We start from the raw sequence: 17,079 nt of genomic DNA on the forward strand, positions 1-17,079 counted from the left end.
TCCAATATTGGCAGATTTGGCAAGACCCCGACTTAACCCGCGGGTAAATACTTCACAGCCAGATCCAATGATAATGGCCTTAACTGAGATGCAACAAAATATGGCTGCAGCTAGGCAGCGAGAGCTAGAAGTGATGATGAAAGCAAATCAAGATCTGTTAGAGGCTAATAGGTTGGCCAATCAAGAAATGATGGCAGCAAGCAGAATGGCGAATATTGAAATGATGAGATTACTCTTGGTTGAGGTGGGCGGGTGGCAAGGTCCACAGCCACAGCCTTTGCAACAGCCACAGCCTGAGCCACAACCACAACAGCCTGTTCCTCCTCCTCATAATCCCATTGTTGTGGAGGGTGAAGGAAATAATGATGTGAATGAAGAATCTAGTCACAGGGGTGGTATGGCACAGCCAGCCACTAATAGAGAGCAAAGAGAAAGAATGCTAAATGCCTTCCGAAAACATGCACCACCAAATTATAAAGGAGGCATTGATCCTATTGCTGCAATTCAGTGGTTAGAAGAATTGGATCGCATTTTTACTGTCATGGAGTGTGATGATCAGCAGAAATTGTTGTATGCTTCTTATATGTTGCAGAATGATGCAGCTGATTGGTGGAGAAATACCCGTCTGCCCTTGGAATGTCAGGGTTATGCTATTACCTGGCCTTTATTTGAAAGGCAATTCTTGCTGAAATACTTTCCTGCTGAAGCCCGGAGGGTGAATTTAAGGAAGAATACTTGAATAAGTTGGGTGAATTTGAAGAACTAAAGCAGGGTCAGGTGACTCATTTGATACTTTTGCTGCTCTACCTCTCCCACCTCCAGTTGCCCGAGTATATGCAGTGACTCAGCAAGAGGCTGAGAGGTCAGCTAGTTTGGTGCGAGGTATGATTTCTATTCATGATGAAATGCTTAGTGTTTTGTTTGATTCTGGTGCCACGCATTCTTTTATTGCTGATTATGTAGCTGAAGCATTTGGTCTGCATGTGATAAAAATGAAAACTCCTATGCGTATTGTTACGGCTGTGGGAAGAGTTTTTAATGAAGACTATGTTTGTGAAAATGTGAAATTCAAGTATGAAGGCAGGGAATATTCTGCCGACTTTATTGTCTTGCACCTTGCTTCTGTGAATTTAATTCTGGGGATGGATTGGTTGTCCAAGTACTGTGTGAAGATTGACTGCTGCAGTAAAACCATTTATGTCTCATCTCATGATGAAGAAATGGAGTCTCCTTATTTGTCTGTACTTCAGGTGGTAAAGGCCTTGAAGGAAGGAGATTCCGGGTATGTTTTATTGGGAGGTCTGGTTGGCGTCAACAAGGAGCCAATTTCTGTTATTCCGATTGTCTCTGAGTTTGAGGATGTCTTTCCGGATGAAATTCCGCACTTTCCTCCAGAGAGGGAAATTGAATTTGCAATTGACTTATTGCCTGGTGTGGGACCTATCTCCCTTGCCCCATACCGGATGTCACCTCTAGAATTATCTGAATTGAAGAAGCAGATTGAAGACTTGTCCAGTAAGAATTTTATCAGACCGAGTGTGTCTCCGTGGGGAGCACCGGTGATCTTTGTTAAGAAGAAGGATGGGTCTATGAGATTATGTACAGACTACCGGCAGTTGAACAAGGTTACTGTTAAGAATAAGTATCCTTTGCCGCGGATAGATGATTTGTTGGATCAGTTGCGGGGTGCGACTGTATTTTCTAAGATTGATCTCCGGTCCGGGTATCATCAAATCCGGGTAAAGCCGGATGACGTTCCGAAGACAGCTTTCAGGTCCCGTTATGGGCACTATGAGTATCTGGTTATTCCTTTTGGGCTTACAAATGCACCAGCCGTTTTCATGGGTTATATGAATCGGATCTTTAAAGCCTATCTGGATCAGTTTGTGGTGGTCTTTATAGATGACATACTGATATATTCAAAGAGTAAAGAAGAGCATTCCGAGCATCTAAAGGTTGTTTTGCAGATTCTGAGAGAGCATCAGTTGTATGCTAAACCATCAAAATGTGAATTCTGGCTTTCTGAGATACAATTTCTGGGCCATGTCATCTCATCTGAAGGAGTGGCAGTGGACCCGAGCAAGATTGAAGCAGTGGTAGAATGGGAACGTCCTAAAAATGTTACAGAGATAGGAGTTTTCTTGGTTTGGCTGGATATTATAGGCGTTTTATTGAGGGATTCTCACGGATGGTTTTACCGTTGACACGGTTAACCCGTAAAGGGAACCCATTTGTGTGGACCCAAGAATGTGAAGTGAGCTTTCAAGAGTTAAAAAGGAAGTTGACTACAGCTCCGGTATTAATATTGCCGGATCCTACAAGTAAGTTTGTGGTGTATTGTGATGCTTCTAAGTTTGGGTTAGGCTGTGTGTTAATGCAGTTCCGTCAGGTGGTCGCTTATGCTTCTCGGCAGTTGAAACCGCATGAGGAGAATTATCCGACACATGATCTTGAGTTGGCAGCCGTAGTGTTCGCCTTGAAAATTTGGCGACACTTTCTATACGGGGCCGATTTTATTGTCTACAGTGACCACAAAAGTCTAAAGTATCTGTTTGATCAGAAGGAGCTAAACATGAGGCAACGCCGATGGGTGGAATTTCTGAAGGATTATGATTTTGAATTGCAATATCACCCTGGTAAAGCCAATGTAGTAGCTGATGCTTTAAGCAGAAAGACGCTTGGTATGGCCAATTTGATGATTTCCGAGTATAACTTGATTGAGAAATTCAGGGATCTCCACATTCCTGTGAATACAGAAGATAGTCCACATTTATTGACTACTACGGTAGTCCTGAATTCATTAGTTGAGCGGATTAAAGAGGCTCAATTGCTTGATGAAGAGATTCAGTCTATGAAAGAGCAGGACTTTGTGTCCACTGATAGGTTCGGTCTTAAGTTTTACAAGGATCGGATCATTGTTCCAAAAGGTCAGATGGTAGATGAGGTATTAACTGAGGGTCACATGGGTAAGTACACTATCCATCCTGGTGCTACCAAGATGTACCAAGACTTGAAACGGAATTTCTGGTGGTCGGGAATGAAGAAAGACATTGCTCTATTTGTGAGTAAGTGTTTGACATGTCAGAAAGTTAAGATTGAGCATCAGAGACCTTCTGGATTACTGCAGCCCTTGGATATTCCGGAATGGAAATGGGTCAGTATTTCTATGGATTTTGTAGTAGCATTACCGAGAACTCAGGCTGGTTTTGATTCCATCTGGGTAGTTGTTGACAGATTGACAAAGTCTGCACATTTCATACCAGTTAAAACGAGTTTCTCCACAGAGCAGTTGGCTCGGATATATGTAAGAGAGATTGTGAAGCTTCATGGTGTTCCTGAAAGTATCATTAGTGATCGGGACCCTAAATTTACTTCTAGACTCTGGGATGCAGTGCAACAGGCCTTCGGTACACAGTTGAGGCTGAGCACGGCTTATCATCCCCAGACTGATGGTCAGACTGAGAGGACTATTCAGACCCTGGAGGACATGTTGAGGGCTTGTGCCTTAGAGCAGGGAAATGCATGGGATAAATATATTCCTCTAGGGGAATTTTCCTACAATAATAGTTATCATGCCAGTTTGGGCATGGCTCCGTATGAAGCTTTGTATGGCCGTAGGTGCAGGGCGCCTACTTGTTGGTCAGAAATTGGAGAGAGGCAGTTATTTGGGCCTGATATGGTCCAAGAGACTACCGATCAAATTATGATGATTAAGGATCGATTGAAGAAAGCACAGAGTCGCCAAAAGAGTTATTATGATGCAAAGCATAGACCCTTTGAATTTTCAGAAGGGGATCATGTATTTATCCGTTTGTCTCCGACTACGGGTGTTGGGCGTGCTCTAGGAGTGAGGAAGTTGAGTCCTAGGTTCATTGGGCCCTACCAGATTATGAAAAGGGTCGGACCTGTGGCTTATCAGCTTGCCTTACCTCCACATCTGTCAAATTTGCATAGTGTTTTTCACCTCAGTCAACTTCGAAAATACGTGCCGGATGAATCCCACATTGTACAGCCGGACAATATCGAAGTAAGAAAAGACTTGAAGTTTGTTGTGGGACCGTTTAAGGTTCTAGCACGTGATGAAAAAGTGTTGAGAAACAGGACTATTCCCATGATCAAGGTACAATGGGAAGGATTGACTCCTGAGGACGCCACTTGGGAGCGGGAGAATGAAATTCTCCAGCGATATCCTGAGTTTGATGTCAGGTATATGTATATTTGATATTTGATTTTGTGGGCAAAATCCTTAAAAGGTGGGGTGAATATAATGACCCTAACTGGTAAATCTTAGTTAGAGATTTAATTTAAGGATTTAAATGCCATAATTAGATTCAGTGAGCGATTTCGAGTATTTTGACTGTAATCATGACTATGTTATGAACAGTGCGTTCTGCCGGAGAATTTACAGTTTTGTGAATTAACCGGTAGAGCTTAAAATGAGCAAAATAATTTTAGGAACATAATTTGAAAATTCTGATGACAAATATGAGTTCAGAACGAAAAATTGTATAGTCTGGCACTTTCCGTGAAAATCTCGTGAATAGTGTTTCTACCGGGTATTTTGTACTGCTGTTTAAGCAACCGGTAGAGTCCAGAAATAAATAATTGATGAAATAAGAATAAGAAAGTCCAATATATGCCAAGCAAGTCAATATAGGCCCAAGAAAATGATAAGTTTATAAGTTTTAAGTTTCGTAAGTAAAGGAAGTACAATTAGTGATGCACAGTGCATTTCGTCAAAAACAGTGCAAAAACCATACTGTGAATTATGAATATTGTTACTTAGGAAATAAAAATTAATTTAAATGACTTTAGAAAAATAAAAATATATCTGTAGCTTTAAGTTAAGTTCCGGGTCAATTAAGTAAAAATACGCGATAGAAAAACAACCGGGTAAAAGGGCCACATGTGCTTAAAAGCTTAAGTGACTCAAATGAGCACTATTCAAAATCAGCTCTCTCTCCTCTCTTCCTCAAAGAAGCCGAGCTGCACTTGGTGAAAAGGGGGGGTAGGGTTTGGTTCTTCATTTCTTTGATTCTCACTCCAAAGTTAACCAAATCACAAGTCCCACTACTTGAAATCGATGGGAAACCACCCAATGAGTCCATCCCACCCATTTATTTGAGCTATCATTGGTTGTGTGAGGAGATATTTCCTTCCCCAAATTCGTGTACTATTCATCAAGAGGGCAAAATGAAGTTTTTGATGGAGATTCTCTTGGTGTAGGTCTTCTAGGCTTTGGGTAGTTGATTTGAGGTAACAAACCTCTATTTCCATGATGTTGTTTTGATTATTTAAGTTATAAAATTGTGTATATGCCTTGGGTGGAAAAGCATGATGTGTTAAAATATGTATTGATGAGGAATAATTGATATTTTGATGTATAAAATGAAAATAAGCATTTGTATGTATGTAAAAAAATTAGAAAAAAATCCTATGATTTCCTCTACATGTTCGGCCATCATAGATGAAGAGTAGGTTGTTGTGCAAAATTTTATCTTAAGTATTAGGAAGGTTTAAGGTGTAGGAATTAAGTGGAAATTTGATAAATTAGTGAGAATGCCAAAGTGGGAAAAAATTATATGAAATATGCCCTTAGGTTTAGGCCTTGTGGGGCTTTGGAGGGACTTTTATGCTCCAAAAAATTAAGTTGGAACCTTATGAAAACATGTATTTGTATGTGTAAGTTACGTGTAAGTGAAGAAAAAGAACCTTTGTCTATGTCCTTGTAGTGTTCGACCTAGAGGGTGGTATAGGAGTATATTTTGTTACATTTTATTGTAAATAAAATGTGTTCTAATTCATTGTATAAAATTGATGAGTTAAGAAGTGAAATGACTCGAAAAATGGTTGATTAAATTAAAGAACACCAACGGTTATAAAGAGGTCTAGACTTGTGTATTGGCATAGGATTGGCAAAAATGCAAAGAAAGGAAAATAAGCGATAAAATGTATGCTTATGAAATAATTATGGTATTGCATCATTTTATTGATGCATTGTAAATTATTCTCTAGGTGTGCCTAGGGATTGAGAAGGATCAGAAATCTCTTGAAGCGATAAAAGTAACTTGTTCCACAAGTAAGCGTATTGGTAAAGCTTCAAGAGGTAAGCTCTATGTTTAAGGAGTCTTTTCCTGCTTGAGTGCTCCACCATGGTTAGTGAACTATGGTTGGACTGTATGACTGTGATTTAGATGCTTTGTATAGATGCATTCATATAGAGTTATTTGATAACATGATATGTTTTGCTCTGATATGACTTCTGTAATATGATTTCTGTAACAATCTCTGGCCATTGATTGTATAGTACCCGGACGTCCGCTTTGGGGTCCTCCCTCGGGACTGATGGTGTACTCCTCTGATATGTCTGGTTCCGCTTTGGGGTCCTCCCTCGGGAACACGTGCGTTGATTTCCGCTTGGGGTCCTCCCTTGGGAATGACGGCGCACATCTCTGATATGATATGGATATATGCTCTGTTCTGTTATGATATCTGTTATATGTTGTATTTGTATACTCTGTATCTGAATTTCATGCAGGAGTGAGCCAGGGGTATGGAGAATTCTCTATAAACCTGGAGCTTATTGAGATTTGTAATCTCACCCCTCTTTGGGGACACATTTTCAGGGGCCCAGAGATTTCCGGTGAGTCCTCACTAGGCAGGGACACGACACGTGGCTGAGGCAGTTGACAGACCGGATTTTGAGTGGCTGTAGGCTACTACCTTTTTGGAGTGTTTGATGTATTTTAGTATTTTCGCATTTGATGGATCATGATATTGATCCTTTATTTTGTATATGGCCTGTATATGTTTTGTACATGTCTATCAGTTTGATGCATGTACATTTGAGTATTCAGGAACGTTATATGATGATGTAGTATTCAGATAGGTTTATGTTTTGATGGCATGCTGTTAGATTTAGTGGCACGGAGCCATGTTATGCATGCGCCCATGTATGGGTATTTGATTATATGTGGATATCTGGTATTTCTGAATTGATATGTTGTATAAACTGTTTATCAGGAAATGCTTCTGAGTGGGATTGGAAAATCCCCAGTTGTCCGATTTATAGAGGAAACTCTGCCCGATTTTCGTTTACGCCGAGTAAGAATTAAGTTAGAAAAAGAAAAAGTTAGCTCATATTTTTGTAAGTTAAGTCTTCCGCTGTTTCTGTTTGTATCATATGTATGTTAATTGAACCGGCTCGAGACGGGGATGTTACAGGTAACATAATGTGCATCGTAGGCACGATTTGTGATTCCTATTTATCCATCTCCCTTATCCTATCCGTTATCATCCTATCTCTTCCACCAAACAAGCATAAATTAAAAACAAAACCCTAAAATATTTCATTTTAAAGATTAACAAGTCTTTCTTTCTTGGATGTAGAGTGAAAATTTCCTTCTCTATTTTTTTCCCATCTTTATGGTCCTTGTTTCTTATTCTTGATTTTCATTTTCATATTGATCTCAAGTTTGAGAACTGAGTTGCGGGTTTCACCTGAAAAATTGAAACAAAGAAGTGTGGGATGAGGTTGAACGGAGACATCTAATGCGAAGGCATGAGATTTCTCCGTTAAGCCTCATCCTTCATCTCTTCTGTTTAAAGAAGATAGTTTTAAATCTATTGTTCAAACTCAAGAACAAGAATAAGAACAGGAGAAGATGGATGCCAATGCATGTAGAGGTAACATAACTTTTAATATGTGGGAAAATGCTATCTAAGAGAACATGAAGTTACATCAAATTGTTATAAATTTGAGAAAATTACATAAGATTTTAATTTTTTTATTAATATCGTTGTATTTCTTTGATATTTTTTTTTTATTGATTCTTGTAATTTTGAATATTAAATTAAAAATAAATAAAAAATCTCACTCCACAACTAAAAAAGAGGAATAAAGAGTCGTAGATTTAAAATTCAATAATAGGATAGAAATATATTTACAATAAAAATCGCTTATCACGCAGCTGAGTCGCTTATAGGGAATTGCCATTTGCCAATGACTCTGCTTTCTTTCTTTCTTTCACCACAAATTCAACAAAGTAATTTTTTTTTTAATTTAATTTAAAATACATGAAATAAAATTTAAGAATGAGTATGTATATGTATATGTATATCATCATTCTTGCTTATACAGGTATTCTGTTTTTATTCTTTTTCTTCTTTTTTTAATATATAAATATTTTAATTTATTTGTTGCCTTTGTTGTTCAGCTTTGGAAAAGATAATAAATAAATAAATGTTTGATTTGATGAGTAGCATTGGATCATTCATTCACACACGTTTTGCACTTTTGCTTCTCTGTCTTCAAACTTTTCTTTCTCTTTCGCACTCTTTAATTCTTTTCTCGCAGTTATTAAGGGAGAAGAACAACACCATCACCATCACCATCACCAACCAACAACAACACAAGGAAAAAAAAGGTAGCTAGCCACCTTATTCGTGTTTTTCTGATGAACTTAAGCTATTGAATTCAAAAGGAATAAAATTGGGTTAATTAATCGACCCAAATTGAAACAGTGGAAGATTCATCAATTTTTCATGGCGTTGATCAATCTATACATCCTGATACCAAACAATTGGAAACTGGGGTTACTCAAAATCTGATTTTTTTTTTCTTTGTTCCGTTATCTCATCGTTGAAGTTCAAATTCATGGAAGTGTTCCTTTTTTTTTTTTTTTTTAACTGATGTTGTTTGCGTCACAGTTTTGTTGTTTTTTTGAGCGCTGAAATGACGGGAGGAACAACAAAGGTTTGTTTTTTTTTTTTTTTGTCATCGTTGTGTGGTGAAGCTCCCTCCTTTTGATATTGTTATTTCGGTTTTAACAACAGCTATTCTTGTTGAAGACTCTTATCTCATAACTGAGTTCTTAGTTGGTTCTTGTGTGATCAGTTTCTAGATGTTGGTATACAGTTTGCATCGTGATGTTCTATTCTTATTTTCCTGTTTTATTTTCTGTTTTGAATTGTTCCAGCTGAATATTATTATTAATGATGGGAGTTTTGTATTTTTTTTAATTGGTTTGTCTTGTCCCCTCAATGGTAATGATAATAAGGTGTGTACATATATCTATGGTTGGATTTAATGTAATCAAGCTGCGTTAGTACCTTGTTGGTTCAGAGGAGTTGAAAAAAGGAGCTATCTGTTTGAGAACCATATATATTATGTAAATATTTCTAGACTCCAGTAGCTTATTCTTCTTCTTCTTCTTCTTTTATATTAGATATAGAGCAAAGTATTGGTCATTTTGCCTTGGGGATGAGAAAAAAGTATACAAAATGTAAATGCTGTCATGGTTGAGGCTATTAGGAAGCCAATGGTGTGAGTGTTCTAGTATCCGAACTTGGCATATCTTTGTGTATTCGTGATTGAAACCCTGGAAACTCTTTGCATGATTTATATCTGGCTGCGTGGGAGATTCGACAACTCGATTTAGCTTCTGACCAGAAGTATTGACTGTTTCATGAATACTTGTCAGTTTTCTGATTTTTGTTAATTTTTTTATCATCTCAGTTTAGAGTGTTTTATTTACCATATGGATTAAACTACATGTATTCTCTTGTATTTACATTTTTTTTTTCTTACACCAGCAAATTTTTTCAAAGTTGGCTGTCTATTTCATATAATAAATATTTAATAGAAGTGTTTTGATGTAGCTCAAATTCTCTGTGTGTCTGATTGAGCATGCAAAATCATATAAAATTTACCCAGCTTGCTCAAGCAATATACTTATAAATGATTCCCTCTAGGATGAAAATAGGCATGGGATTCGCAAATTGACTAATAAATATATTGTTGCAACTATTTGTTTTTTTTCTTGAATTTGTTAGTTAAAGGATTTCTTAATGCTACCTAAGATGGGTTATTGCCTGAATGCCTGTATTGCATAGTTTATTACAATTGACAAGGAAGCAAAACTGTCCCTGACCCATAACATGAGCATGTTAAAAATGACATTTCTGTTATGGTTATAGACACTGGCTTAATGCCTCTTGTTCAACTTTTTCCTTCGAACGATTTTTCTGTTCTTTTCATGGGTGACCACCACCTTTGTTTTGCAATTCAATTCATTTTGCCAATTTTCTTTATTAGTCCCCTTTCAGTTGAATTCCAGTCATTTGTATATGCTTGATGTAAGAGCTTTTTCCCATTCATCTGAAGCTCTTGCAAAAGAGAATCCAAAATGTGAAATACTTTGGATATATCCAAGTGTCAATAATATACAAGTAGATTTCAACATTTTTTTCCTTTCAATGCATAAAACTAATGGGGGTTACAAAGGAGGGACTGCTATGAAGAAATTTAGTTATTGTACGTGATAAGTTTGGAACAATTTCCAGATAAGCTGTTTAATATGTGAAGTTTATTCAAAAGCATAAAAGTGGGAAAATTCCTCTATTCTTGATTTTGTCTAAACTTCAAATTTATGTACTTTAAGTGAAGCTGCCAGTCTGCCAGTCTGTTCAGTTGCAGCTGGAATTATGCATATAAATCGTTGTTATTGAGAAACATGTAAAACTATTGTCTTATACGATCTATATTCTGCTTTTGACAATCTGAATGTTTGTATGTATTTAATCTTACTTATAATTTCTGTTTCCAGCCTCATGATTTTCTTTAATATGATGGCCCTTTATTAGTTTTTGATTATATGATTACTTCTAAATCACGTCAATGTGTTGCAGATTTGAAGGTAATAAGCAATTGATGGATGAATATTCTGGTAAAAGAGGCATTCATGGGGTGGTAGTCCCTGGAAAGGGGATGGGCCATGTGTTTAGAGATACTGCTAATACTAGAGATCGAAATGGTCAAATTTGCAGCCGATTGGGTTGCAGTAGTAGAGCCAACCCTCCTAAAGTTTCTCAAGTTGGATCATCTGAAAAAGGTAAATCTTTGAGGTCTTCAGTCCGGTCCTCTTTAAGGGGCAAGCAAGCAATTGGAAGTTCCTCCAGAGCTACTAGTAACACCGAAAAACCCCTTATAGAGCCTCAGAAAGCATTATCCTCTCAGTTTGGGACAGATTCATCTGAAACTAGTAGTGCGCAGGATGAACCACAAATTTCAGGGCTAATCCCTCCAACAGGAAAAATTCCTAGAGGGCTTCAATCTGAAGGGGAAAGTACAGCGTCTAGTAATGTGATGCTGATGGAAGTAGGAAGCTCTAGTGTAGTATCAAATGCAAGATCTCAAAGGAATTTTCATCAAAGGCCTGGATTGCATGGACGAGAAATTAAAAGCACTGGTCCAGTGACACGTGCTGTTAACAGCAGGTATGGGTTGAGGAACCTCAGATGCAACTCTATATCCGATGTCACCCCAGCTGGTTGTTCATCATCAGATTCAACCCTTTATAGAAGGAAGGATATGATCAAAAAGAGAAACTGTGAAGGAGAAAGTAGTTCCACTGTTGGGAAGAAGATGACCGGGTCTTCATTTGAAAGAAGAAATTCTGGCTGCAGAAATGGCATATGTATCTCCGATTCAAGAGGATCTACAAATATTCCTTCTCACAGGGACAGCAATATATTGGTTAGAACTCAAAGATCAGTTAGTGGTCATGCCAGGGGAAGGTTTTCTAGCAAAGGAAATGAAAACCCCATGGCAACCAATGAGTCCCCTGTTATGGTACCTCTTTTGCCTCATTCTGGTGATCTTAGTGCTCCTAGCATTTCATATCATACTTCTGTAGAGACTCCTTTAAGTCGTCCAAGCTCTTACAATAGACCAGGTACTAGCAGTGAGCAGTTATGTGGTGTTATGTGTGTGTCTCCTGCAGAATACGGCATCACTCATTCTATCATAAATCGGGATAGCTTTCAACGCTACAACATGGATAGTATTGCAGAGGTAATTTTCCATGTAAACATGGGAGCACATATTTGTTATCGTGGTCATTAATGAGAGGCTTAAAAATAGAGTTTATTTTATAATTTTATGTAGGTATTATTGGCACTTGAGAGGATTGAACAAGATGAAGAGCTAACCTCTGAGGTAATTCTTGACTAAAAGTTACATCGACTTAGTCGGCAAGCTATTTGACACTTTGATTTTGTGTCTGTGCAGCAAATTCTTTTACTAGAGACCAACTTGTTCCTTAATGGACTAAACTTCTATGATCATCACAGAGACATGCGGTTGGATATTGATAACATGACGTATGAGGTCTGTTAATGTCACAAGGTTCTATCAATCATTTTCTTACATCATTTTCTCGTATCAAACTTGTTATGGTTTGTGGGATCTGTAGTACAACAGTTTTGGGCAAAAATATCCTTAAGAATGCGTTGTTATGGTTTGTGGGATCTGTAGTACAACAGTTTTGGGCAAAAATATCCTTAAGAATGCGTATTTCTAAAAGCAATATTGGGGATTATAACCTAGGTCTAACTGCTGTTTATTGGCAGTATGGTAAGGGAGAGAGGTTTGAAAATTGTGTTGATAGAGGCAGCTTTGAGAAGGGATTACTATCCTTAAGGACAAAGCATGCTTCGGATTAAAAATATAAAAATTTTCTTTTCATATTTATCTATTCCTACCCTTGAAAGTTTTCAATTAATCACAGGAACTTTTAGCTCTGGAAGAGAGGATGGGTACTGTGAGTACTGCCCTAACAGAGGAAGCTCTTTCAGAATGCCTTAAGAGAAGTATCTATCATTCTGAACCTTCACATGATGCAGCTGAGAGTTCTAATGAGGATAAGGATGATATCAAATGCTGCATTTGCCAGGTATTTTTATAACATTTAATGAAGCTTTTGCGAGGATGATGCATGGCAAATGGGGGTGTCGTTGAACATCATCATGGCTCAAATACTATTAAGCCTGTGATGTGCTACTATTGTTACCAGGATTCGGCTTGCCAAATTTAAATTGATATCCCCGTATCTGATTCTAGTGGAACCCAATTGTCTGTTGACAAAGTAACAGCCGTTTTCAGTCTTAAACTTAGTGAAGCTAGTATGCATAGCACCATAAAGACTTCATCAGCATTTAAGAAATAGAAGGAATTAAGACTAGCCACTACTGCTTTAAGACCCGTATAGACCCTAGAAGTATCACAAATGTCATTCCTGATAATTTTTATTCCTACATCTGATGTCTATATCTAATTTCAACACCAAAGATTTACAACTTCCTTTTTAGGAAAAGAAAAAGAAAGAGTAGGTATTGGGAAGTGTGTGTGTCTCTCTTTTCCCCCCTCAAAAGAGGAATGTGTAGAGGTTTAGTGTAGATTTTATGTAGGAATAACGAAACTCTAGAATTATTTTGTCACATGACCTTATTTAGATACATTTACTTAATTTGCAGGAGGAATATGTTGTTGCAGATGAAGTTGGGAGTTTGCAATGCGAGCATAGGTTTCATGTGTTTTGCATACAAGAGTGGCTGCAGCTGAAGAACTGGTGCCCTATTTGCAAAGTATCAGCAGCACCATCCAATTCATCTTCACCTCATTGATTGCATTGTCCCTTTTCTCTTTATTTTCCTTTTGTACAAAGCACGGTTGCTCCTCACCTCTTCTTATTGGTCATATGTACATAGCCAATAGATTCATCCCATCAACTAATAACATAAGCCACTGGCTTGATGGACTCTAGAACTTGTTAATCTGCGGACGAAAATAGTCCCATTTAAGTATCTTTTTCTTTCTTTCCTTTTTTTTAAGGAAAAAAAAAATTAAAAGGGATCGAAGCTGCATAAACCAGCATTGATACAATGGAAGTTATTGACTTATTCTAGGGACAAAGTTGAAGATGTTTGTAGTATATGCAAGTATGTGAGAGGCAGCACCACTAGTATGCAAGTACTTGAGAAGGAAGATTCCATATGTGAGAGCTTAACCCTTATTGTATACGAATGCTTGCTAAGGAGTAGCCTTATAGATAGAGAGTGATCCCTATGATTTAGGCATCGAGGGAGATTTGAACAGCTCTAGTTGGATTGATCCCGAAATATTACTATGGAACAATTGGCATTATAGAAAATTTTCCATATGCACTAAACCATGAAGAAGGTCGAGGGAGACGTTTAAACCACATTAAAAAATTTCAGTATGCACCAAAAGTCATTATGAAGCTGATAAATCTTATTATTCTACTTTTGTCTCAACATTGCTGGTTTAACTAATTATTATTGTATTAAATGAATTTACAACGATGGTGCAACAAATCAATAACTATTTCATCCTCTTTTAATAATATACATGTGTATATTATTTTAGATTCAATAACTAAATGGTCAAATTATTTTATTAAGAGTTTTTTAACTTCTAAGTGATTGTTTATAGGGGAAGGATATTTGTGACAACCAAGTTGTGTTACTACCAAGTAACTACTAATCAATCTTACCGTTAGATCGATTATATTGATCCAACGGTTATATTTATTTCCATATTTGTATGGTCATGATTTCCTAAATTTAATACTTTATATTTATTTTCACCTTTATATGGTTATGATTTCCCATATTTAATGCTTTCACTTTAAATATGGGGAATCATGACTATACAAAGATGGAAATAAATATAACCGTTGGATCAACATAATCAATCTAACGGTGAGTTTGATTGGTAGTAACACAATTTAGTTGTCACAATATTCTTCCGCTTGTTTATAATTCAAAGAATATATTTAGAGCAAATGTTTTATACATGATTTTTGGGAGACGAGCAATTCGCATGGTTATGCATGGATGACTCTCATAGCCCGAAGTCCAGTCTGGTTGCAGCCACTTTAAATAATTATGTCAACTGCATAGAAATAAATAATACACACTTCCTCAAGAAAAAGGTATTTGTTATTCAAAGTAATCTAACTTTGTTTCTCCTTTCAATTTTTCCACATGTATTCTGTGAGGCTTCTCCTGTTTTATCAATGTAAAAGTAATATTTTCGTAAATAAGCTGATGGAAAAATCCAGTAACTGGAAATTTATGGCCCCACTTTCTCTAGACACTCAAAAAAATTAACACGACATCTTTGATTAGTTGATTAAAACATAGGATTATTACTGTTTAAGTACAATGATAATTAGAATTTTCTTTTCCTTGGAATTGTATAAATAGGGATATCATTAAGCTTTTCTAGCAAAGAATAGAACATACCTAGATCTCTTCGAGCCTGTACATTATAAATTTCCATGAATTTGATAGTGATATACATTGATGTAAGTAATCAGTAATCACTTACAAGCTAGACCATGAATCAGCTGCGTCTGAACAAGTAAACAGTGTGCACTTCACTTAGAGTCTTTAACATTTCAACTAATTCACAAGCACCAAATATAGCACAAATTTAGTCTTGAGAAAAAAATCTCATATTACCCCCTTCGACCCTTTTGCAAATCACTGCCTGAACTTATTAGACATTTGCAAATAGCCACTTCTGCTTATGTCCAACTTCCATTAACTAACATTTCTTAGAGTTTGTTTGCATCTTCTCTTTTAAGTCAAAGTTAAAAAAAAAAAGAACTTTAAAAAAAAAATTAAAAGTTGTTTGATAATTACGTAAAATTTTTAGTTTAAAAGCACATATTTCAATAAAAGTCTCTCTCTATATCTCTATGGCTTTTTATTTCAAAAAAAAAATACAAAATTCAAGAAAAACTGATAAGAGCTTAAAAAAAAAAAAACCCTAGGAGCTTTTAGCTTTTAACTTTTTTCTTTGTTATAAAAAAAAGAGAACTTTTTATTATAAGAGTTTTTTACAAAATCTATTTGGCTTAACTTCTGCTTATAAGTAGCTTTTAGCTTAAAAAGAAGAAGATTCAAACATCACTTAATAAAAGTTGACAGATTAGATGGAAGCAGCTAATTGCAAAACTTTGAAGATTCCAGCAGTTACTCGCCAAAACTAGTTCTGGCATATGTTATATGCAATTCTTCCCAGGAATATGCCTTCAAAACTTCTACTCGTTACCTTCAAGAACCTCCTAAACTTTGATGTTCCTGCAGAAAATGCTAGGATGATGCAAATTGCAATGCCCAATAGCCACTAAGACAAGGGGATGGCCTTAGGAAGTTACAACAAGCAATACAAACAAATTGCAACCTCAATATTTTGAATAATAAATATTAAATGAGTCAGTATAGACATATGAAATACAAATCTTCAACATTTGGTTCAGACAATGTCGTTATTGGTAGGTTGTTAATTTAACGGCTTAGGCATGCTGCAGCTCAATCATGTAGAGATTTTATTTTTGACCAATCTGTGAACCTGTACACGTATTCGACTTTACAGAATTCTCTCTGCATTTTTCTCTATATTGCACAGCTACTTGTTGTAACTTGTAAGCATAGTAGAAAACCATGACAAATGGCAAAATCATGGTTAAAAAATCAAAACAGACATGGACATTTTGTCTGAAAGAACATCATGATTGGTTGCCCGATCATTTCTTTTACATAAGGACTAAAAGTAACAAATGCAAATTCTTGACATTCAAAATATCGGGTTACTGCATTGAAGAAAAAAGACTTCTTTTCCTGTTCCCCCATCCAAAAGCAACATACAAGAATAACTTACTAGTTCACCACATTCTCAGGAAAGCTGTTGTTTACTATATCTTCAATTATACAAGAGTCAGCAATATATGTGTCAGTGGAACTAATCTTAACTGTCCATATAAAGATTGAATGATCATGATTACCTCATTTTACGCTCACTATATGATAAAATCATTTCTACAACCGTTTTATTACATACAACAATGACAGGTGCATGACTATGATTCCTCATATTTAATACTTTCATTTTTTGTATGGTTATGATTCCCCATATTTAATACTTTCACGTATATATATGGCAAGTATTTGATTGCTACACGTACAGTAACTGCAGAAATGTAAACCCATATATATATAGGAGAAAGATCATTTGACTCAAGGTAAGACTTATAAGTCTTACTCCTCATCTCAACTCTTGATTTCTGTCTATTCAATGGTTATAGTTTAGGAAGTCATATTAATTAATTAATTAATTATATTACAGATGACAACCGTTGATTTCCGTCCATCAACGGCTAAGATGCGGAGTAAGACTTAAAAGTCTTACTCTGGAGTCAAAATAACCCT

At 36.5% G+C, this 17,079-nt stretch overlaps 1 protein-coding gene across 3 annotated transcripts; it reads left to right on the plus strand.

Moving 5' to 3' along the window:
- Positions 1 to 8,317: 8,317 nt before the first annotated feature.
- On the plus strand, positions 8,318 to 13,675 carry LOC133290639 (uncharacterized). Of its 3 annotated transcripts, XM_061488752.1 has the most exons (7): positions 8,318 to 8,426; positions 8,524 to 8,755; positions 10,690 to 11,854; positions 11,948 to 11,998; positions 12,071 to 12,169; positions 12,570 to 12,734; positions 13,315 to 13,675. In XM_061488752.1, the coding sequence occupies exons 3-7, from the start codon at positions 10,712 to 10,714 to the stop codon at positions 13,462 to 13,464; spliced, it is 1,608 nt and encodes a 535-aa protein (XP_061344736.1). In that variant the 5' UTR covers positions 8,318 to 8,426; positions 8,524 to 8,755; positions 10,690 to 10,711; the 3' UTR covers positions 13,465 to 13,675. The 3 variants fall into 3 exon arrangements, with proteins under 3 accessions (XP_061344736.1, XP_061344734.1, XP_061344735.1); XM_061488750.1 differs by lacking the exon at positions 8,524 to 8,755; XM_061488751.1 differs by lacking the exon at positions 8,318 to 8,426 and having other exon boundaries at positions 8,494 to 8,755.
- The last annotated feature ends 3,404 nt before the right edge of the window (positions 13,676 to 17,079 follow it).

This window comes from Gastrolobium bilobum, unplaced genomic scaffold (genome assembly GCF_033153095.1).
Source record: "Gastrolobium bilobum isolate Gb01-03AN ecotype WA unplaced genomic scaffold, APGP_CSIRO_Gbil_v1 utg46365, whole genome shotgun sequence".
NCBI lineage: Eukaryota > Viridiplantae > Streptophyta > Magnoliopsida > Fabales > Fabaceae > Gastrolobium > Gastrolobium bilobum.